Source organism: Lampris incognitus, chromosome 14 (assembly GCF_029633865.1).
Source record: "Lampris incognitus isolate fLamInc1 chromosome 14, fLamInc1.hap2, whole genome shotgun sequence".
NCBI lineage: Eukaryota > Metazoa > Chordata > Actinopteri > Lampriformes > Lampridae > Lampris > Lampris incognitus.
Window position 1 is genome coordinate 30,988,866 of NC_079224.1, and position 8,078 is coordinate 30,996,943.

The 8,078-nt window shown below is 40.4% G+C and overlaps 1 protein-coding gene across 1 annotated transcript in view; it reads left to right on the forward strand.

Annotated features, from left to right (window-relative positions):
- The window catches only part of LOC130124227 (microtubule-associated protein 4-like), a 79,807-nt gene extending 78,061 nt beyond the window's left edge, over positions 1-1,746 (forward strand). Inside the window, exons 13-16 of the mRNA XM_056293680.1 lie at positions 404-485; positions 688-803; positions 1,078-1,255; positions 1,446-1,746. Of these exons, the coding sequence (XP_056149655.1) occupies positions 404-485; positions 688-803; positions 1,078-1,255; positions 1,446-1,450 (381 nt within the window). The 3' untranslated portion in view covers positions 1,451-1,746. The remainder of the gene's footprint in view (positions 1-403; positions 486-687; positions 804-1,077; positions 1,256-1,445) is intronic.
- Positions 1,747-8,078: the final 6,332 nt, after the last annotated feature.

Below are 8,078 nucleotides of genomic sequence, written 5' to 3' on the forward strand. Positions count from 1 at the left end.
TATTACTAGAGAAGAATAAATGGTAAATTCAGTGAGAATAAAACGGGTCAAAGAAAGATAAAGACAGTGTCAGGGGTCAGTCAGAAAGGCGCCATCAAACATTTAGCATGCTAACTGTTTTGTATTTCATTCTACCCCACACTCTTATCATACATTAAACATTTTTCATACTCTCCTAAGTATGAATGCCAATATAATGGGAACTTTGTTGATGTAATTAAGCTCTTACTACCAATCCACGCAATATGAGACCGAACTTGGTGATATTTTTCTGAAATATTGGAAGCATACATTGTACCGGGGGTACAGGGTGCCATTAAAACAGGACTACCATCTAATTGTGGCATATTTATGAATCAGTGAAATAAAATGAGACTATACCAAGCACTATTCCCTTATACAGGTGCAGATCCTTAATAAAAAGGTTGATCTGAGCAAGGTGACGTCCAAATGTGGTTCCAAGGACAACATCAAACACAAGCCAGGTCGGACTGTAAAGTTTTCTTTCCTATTCTGCTCTGTTCTTCTCTGCGCTGCTCTATTCTCATCTCTTCTATTGTTTTCTTATCTGTTCTGCTCTACTTTGCTCTGGCCTGGTCTGTTCTTTTTGCCTCGCTTCTCTGTCCTTCAAGACAATTTAAAACGATTGTATTATTGAATTCTATTCTATGTTGACACATGCCCCAGGTGGTGGTGACGTGAAGATTGAATCCCATAAAATAAACATCAAGGCCAAGTCTAAGATCGGATCCATGGACAATGTGGGACAGGAGACAGGCAGTGGACATGCCAATGGACATAAGGTCAGTGTTTAACAAGTACATCCTTGGATTATAATGACTTATTTTCCATAATTAGAAGCCCAAAGACATTGTAGGTCAAACAGAACTGCAGTTTAATTCTCTGAGAATGCTGAATCATTGTGCTTTGATAGGCTCACACCACTAGATGGTGCTGTAGCATGACAGCACACCAACGAGACCATCATCTGTTGAGTGCATACATGTAATCAAACCTGTCTGTGTTTCCGTTCATGAATGTGTGTGTGTGTGTTCTTGCACCCACATGTGTATTCAGGAGGACAAGGCAGAGGAAAAGACACGGTCGCCCCCAAGTGAGACTCCAACACCAGGCAAGGCTGCAGCACCAGCGAGTGTTGCCAAAGAAAATGGGGTTAAGGAGCCCACACCTACTCCTTTTGGAGGTGATGGACTGAGGGAGCCCCTCAGCTTGGAGAAACGCATCCCTGAGACAAGTAAAGTGACAAATCACACACACACACACACACACACACACACACACACAGTGTTAAGCCTTGAAAGCATAGATACAACACTAGCTGTTCTGTGGATTTCTAATCATTTTTCTCTTTTTCCAAAAAATAATTCTTCACGTTTCTTTTACTTTATTCTCCTTTTCTTCACCTGCTCTCTTTTCCTTCACAGATTGATTCCCAGTGATGTGTTAAGTTTGGCAGGAAATGCAGTGCACTCGCCCACCTGCCTGTCAATCAACCGACCACGACACAGTCATCTCCCTCTGGCCCCGCCCCTCACCTCGCCCACAGGAGCACCAGACTGACTAGTCACTTCTCAGAGTTCCTCTGGGCTCCACCTGTGAGCTTACTGCTGAATATCCTGACCTTCTGACCTTGTGACTACCTTTGACCTTGCCTGCCACAGAGCTGAGCACTTCCTGTTTATCTGTGTTTGTCTGGGGGTTACCCCAGTTTTTACGCTGGCATAAAACCCCTAAAAACCCAAACCTCAGTGTCACCACCACCTTAATCCCTCACATTGCCCCCTACCAGTGTAGTTAAGGGTGTGTGCAGGTATAGAGTGTGTAGTCGAAACTTTTCCCCTTAAGAAATATAATATAGTTACCTATTAGCTACTGTTGACACATATATCGAACTTTCACCTGGTTTTCCTTAGCCCAAATGATGTCTTGCTTACTTCCCTGTTTGAGGACTGATTTTGCCAACCTTGGCTGTGGCCCAATTTCAAGGCAATTTCCCACGCAAAATCACTTCAATTTCCCTACCTTTACCCATTCCCAGTACACTTGCTATTAGCTCTAGACTACACAAAACAGCTGACAACTAGATAGTTAGACAGCTACCTGGAAAAATAAAAGCCAGGTGCAGGACGAGGGCTTTTTAAATCAGCAAATTCCAACCTCCCAACCAGCAAGCAACCATGTTTAAGTGTACTCTACTACTAATCTACTATCTGCTATATTTCACAATATCTGTTGATATTTGCTGTTCTCTAGCTCACTCATCGTACACTATCACTTCTTTATTACTTCTGCTAGCATCATTGTGGGGTTTTTTTCCCTTCCATAATTCATTATAGTCTACTGAAGCTCACAGCTTGCAGTAATAGGCACAGAGGACTGGACCCATCCAGACATGAACGTGACTATGTTCTCTCAAACCAATGTTCCCTCAGCCCTATTTCATTGAACTTACCTAAACTTAACCTAGCTTACCGTAACCTGACTTAACCTCAACCTCTACATAACCCTAACCTTAACCCAACACTTACCTTAACCTAACCGTAACCAATAGCTAACCTATTCGATAGCTAACCCACAGGGCTGAGGGAACATAGGGCTAACCCCATCCAGACTATATCAAGAAAAAGTTGAGAACATTAAAGTGGGTTTACATTTAGAATCATTATACAGAAAAGGTTCCACAGCTTCAGTACTTGCACAGAACTGATGTGCTATAACAAATGGCTAGCACAAAACACTTAACTTTTACCTAATAACTGCAGTCATTGTAAGTTCACCATACGGTTTGAGCAATGAGAGTGCTAAGATCTTTTTCATGTAAACTTTATGCTAGCTGAGAGTAAAGTTATGGTTGTGGTAGGTAGGGAATTGTATTGCCTTGCCTTGGGAGCCAGTCAGTCATACTTGAAATTTTTATTTTAAATTGAACAAAAATATCTGACCTTAATGTCAAGTATGTGATCAGAGTATTTGATATCGATGTTACACCTCAGTGTGAACATTTGACATTAAACAAGATTATTAAAACTTAGCAGACTGTTTAACCTTGAATTGAATCTCCCAGCAACTACAGTATGTGACGTCAAAGCAGAGAAAAGCAAAACACCTATCAGGCTCACAATGTCAGCTCCAGAAATACAGCAGTTCTAAAATGGGCTATGGCTACTACTTGCTGTAGACCATTACCCCCAGTGTTATATATAGTATATTCAATACATCACAATAGCTTGATGGCAAAATGCCCAACATATTGGTACACATATATGGTGTGTACCTAACTCTTTCTGGGTATACCAGCTTCTTGTGCACCACTGAATTACTGCTGACACTCCAGTGGTAGCCAGTATTTATAGCCTCAATGTTCAGGTTAGCCTTAGTGACATAGCATAGTACAGCTCCAAAACCAACTGTGTTAGCAAACCATAACAGTTCAGCTCAGCTTTGGTTCAGTTTGGCTAAAATGAAAATACAAAAAGCAACAAACCTCATCCTACTGTCTTGTAAGTCATTGCCTTTATAACCTATCCAAATGAGCCCATAGCCATAAGCCTAAACCTTCTGGAGGGCACATCAACCATGGTCTCCTATTTAAACATTGTGTATCATATAAGTATTTTGGGTGTCAAACCCAGATCCTTTTGTGTCTCATGCCCCATGCTTAGAATCCTACCCCATTGCCTCATGATTATTGCTGCAGCCTTTTACTTAACTCTTTCATGGAGCCTAAATTTACTCCAGACAGTAACAAATATCATTCTTCCAAACTATACCCTAAAACAATATGACCCTACTAGTACATATGCATTTGTTGCATCAACGTAAAACCTTTGTATCTTAACTGTTTGGGGGTCAGATCCTTTTTATGAGCCCTCTTTTACCTTTGTGACATGGGCTCAAACCCATGTTTATTATTCCAAAGTGAATCCCACTCCTCTAGCTCTTACAAAGTCTCCTGCTGGGGAGAAAAAACCCAGATGTTACCCTGGCCTGTAGTTAGGATATGTGGCATTATAGACAGACAGACAGACAGACAGACAGTACCCTTCCTCCGTAGCACTTCCTAATCATGTGGTTTAGCTCATTGGATAAGGGCTCGGGCTACAGGGCCCCACCCTCCTTGTAGTTCTCCTACTATGTCTTAGTTTATCATCTGTATAACTGGCAACTTTCTTCACACATTTACTGTACACATATACAAGCACACAAATACACACACACACACATATATACATATATTTATCAACAGGCACACACACATGCTTGCTTGTGTGCAGGCACATAATCTCTTACATACACACACAGCACGTAAACACAACAACATACAACAGTCAACACTCCACAGTAAAAACTAGTCTCTTTATCAAAGGTGTCGAGGGTATTCTAGCTTTTCTCTCTGTTCTGCAATGAAACCATCTCTGTATTGTGTTTTGATGGTCTATACTGATATTACTACTTTAAAACAATAATGAGCTGTGTCGTTGTGTCCCCATCATAGTCATTATTACACATCGTCATGACATCTCCAAAGCCTCACCTCTCTCTGCCATCACCCTGCCCATTTTCTGTCCTCTTTCCTGTGTTCCAATAAGGTACTCTGACAGCAATACGGTGATTTTGGCACGGGACATCTCCCCTACACAGGCATATATACATGAACTACAGACAGACAGAGATAGGGCAGTGAGAGACCACAGGTGTCTGTGACCACAAGCTGAATTCAAGTACAGAAAATAGTTACATTAACGGTGACTTACAGATTTCTTTGGCAAGACTAATGACTTTGAGATCATTTGTATTCCTAATGTTGACTCCATCAGGTAGCTACAGACTGCTAACACAGACCCCCCCCCCCCCCAAAAAAAGCTGCATGAGGTGGCCACTGTAAAACAGCGACCTCTGCTGGAGGTTATGAGTGTCTTTGCTGGGCTAGCATTGCAGAGGCTGCAAACGACAACAGTTGCAGTCGGCGAGCAAGTTTGTGTTTCTGTAATCTACGTTTTGCCCTACAGCAGCACTGCAAATTTACAAAGGAATACAGCACACTCAGTTTTAAAATCAATACTACTCTGCCACCTTGGTTTTTTTTTTTGTATGTATCTTGATCTTAAAGAAATCTGACGTTCTTAATTCTGAACAGCTGCACTCAAAAGCCAGTCACTGATTAAGGTGTAGTTTAGTAATGTGGATATCAGTAACTAACCAGATGCAGCTTGCCATCAACCCGGCATAATTTCAGTGTAATGCAATGAAGAGTGACCACTATTGGTGAAATATCAGACTTAGGATCATACAGTTGTACTTTGAGGTTGTTTTAACTAAAGAAGTCCATCTTTGTAAAATGGACATGATGCTGAAAACGAAGAGGAATTTTGGAATTAAATTTTGCAATGCCCTCAGTTTAAACACAACAGAAAATTGAGAAGATCTCAGTCTTGATCCAAGTTATTGGTAATCATTATTTTGATCAATTACCCTGAGAACCAGTTATCTTAAGTGTGACACAATTTTTTGTTTGGTAGATTGGGTCAGGAAATGACACTGCTGTTTCAAACACTTTCGGTTGTATCAGATAACTGGGATCCAATCTGTGTTGTAGGTTTTCCTGAAAGCGGGACATTGTTAACTAAAACAAACTAAACCTGTGGCTCCCGTTGGTTAATGATTTGGACGGGACATGGGAGGCCCATCGATCAGTCCGTTTCTATGCATTGAACATTGATGACAGGGAAGGTTTCTGGTGAAACTTTGATAGGTTACCAAGGTGTGTGTAGCCTGAGGCTGAGGTTGTCAGATGCTTGAAGTGTTGTTGCTGTATCCAACCTATAGAGAGCGCTTTGCAGCCTCTGTAACACTGATAGTCTGGCTGTGACTGAAAAAAAAAAGTTTACTGGGAAAGACTACATCAGTAGTATAATGTTCTCATCTCAACAGGCCAACTTCTTGGCGGTCATAAAAAACATCTAAAGATATAATTCTATTATGTCTGCAACATTAAGTACTATCATAATAACATTACTTATGTACAGCTCTACTTTAAACTTCCAATTCTTGTGTTATTCTCTCTCTCTGAACACTTTTTTTTCCTTTTTAATTCACTGGAATGATACAAAGCTGCTGGACTGTATTCCAGTTAGATATTGTCCACTGTGTACTGTGAGTGTGTGTAGATGGGAGCAAAAAACAGTCTTGGTACAGTAGTTAGATATAGCACTGATAATCAAAGAGTAATTGATCAAATTATAAACAATAAAAACTAGAAGCCTAAATGCACCTTATGACCATATCTGATAAGTTACTGTTCCTGCGTAAATATTTCAACGGGTTGCTCACTAAACAAAGCGCATTAATATGACAGTTTTGTGAACCATGTGAAACAATAATGTAAATGTTTCTTCAAGAGTAGAAGCAAAATGTGATGGAAAGACTTAAGAAACAGTCTCACGCAGCAAGTATGTAAATACAATACAAAATGTTGTAGTCTTAATGTATCTTGGCTGGGGCTGTAAAAGTAGGTGACCATACCAGTGGTTGAGCAGATTCAATCTTGTGGATCCCAAGTGATACAGTGATCCTGTCATCTCATCGGTCAGATTTAGTGGATTTAGTGCTCGTCGGTGTTGTGCTATTGCCCATGATGGTCTGACACTCAACTCTCCAGTCTGCCGTCCTGTTGTGGCTGTTAGGGCTTGCTGGTTGTTATTTTCTGGCCAAGCTACAAAGTCACAAATCGCTATAAATTTAAAACTCGATAACAAAAAAAAACGTGTTTTGCACCCGTTTGTAAATTAAGCAAGTGATTTCCCCCGTAAGGTCAGGTTTAAGATGAGGTGAAATGATTAGCCAGGTTAAAGCTGCTGTTAGTGGGTTAGGTTGATAACCTGTGCAGATAAAAGTTAGGATTGAGGTAAGGGAAATTATTGGATTGAGGTAAGGGAAATTATTATAATTGACGAGGTTAAGTGAGGAGTATAGTCAGGTTTCCAGCTCTGTACCTTGGACAGGAAATAACAACTAGATTCACACTGAATTTCACTTGCAAACTGTTAAATCCCAGTTATAGTGCTTTACCACTGCCCCTCACCACTCCCTGACACAGTCCCCTGTATATAGACACCACCATGTTTTTACCACTACAGATAGTACTAAAGTAAAAGGAATTTAAAAAGAAATGAACTAAAAGTTTTGACGGCGTGTTGTGGAGGATGACAGATGAGCTTCCACGTTCATAAACCCGTTCATGTTACGGTTAATAATAGTACTGATAGGATCAAACGTGTTAAAGGAAGGAAATGATTTCTTTTCTTATTTTCAGAGTCTGCCTTTTTCCCCTCCAAGAAAAGGGCTGCTGAAATTTCAAGAATGTTTTTAAAATGTATTGTATTAAAGATACAAGATTAAGAAATATATGTATGAGGTTTGTCTCTGTTCTGTTTTGGAAGATAGATCTCAACGAAAAGGAAACACTCAACCGGATTCAAACAAATGGGCAGGAAGGGAACCGCGGTGTGTCAGGTACAGGCTGCTCGCAACAGACAAGGAGTGAATAGATTGTAAACACACACAGAGGGTTTAAGTCTCTTAACTTACATTAGATCTTATTTTGGCTTCATAATGTCTGATCTTTCTGTCTTAACAGGGAATAACCACGTATAATCTACCTTTTCCATGTTTAGACAACCATGAAAAGTGTAACTGTTCAAGTGGCCTCTAACAAAACATCGGAAAACTATCAAACTTATTCTGTCTCACACTTTGCAAGATTGGGTCAGGAGATTTAAGTAGAAGAAGGCATAAAGAAAAGGTTTGATTGGCTTTCAAATAATAGGAGATGCTTTATGAGGTCATAGTTCACACGGTACCTGATACACGTTGCTTTTCCTTGACTGCTGCCACCTGCAAACCCCCCGTCAGACTTACAGTAACCGGTGTTCGTATTTTGTTGTGTGATAGAGAGTATTCTTCTGTATTAGACAGCTCCTCTTTAAGCACCTTGACACACCTGCCAACACAAAGCTGAAACAATGGATTAGAACCAATATGACTTTCAGTGCATAGTA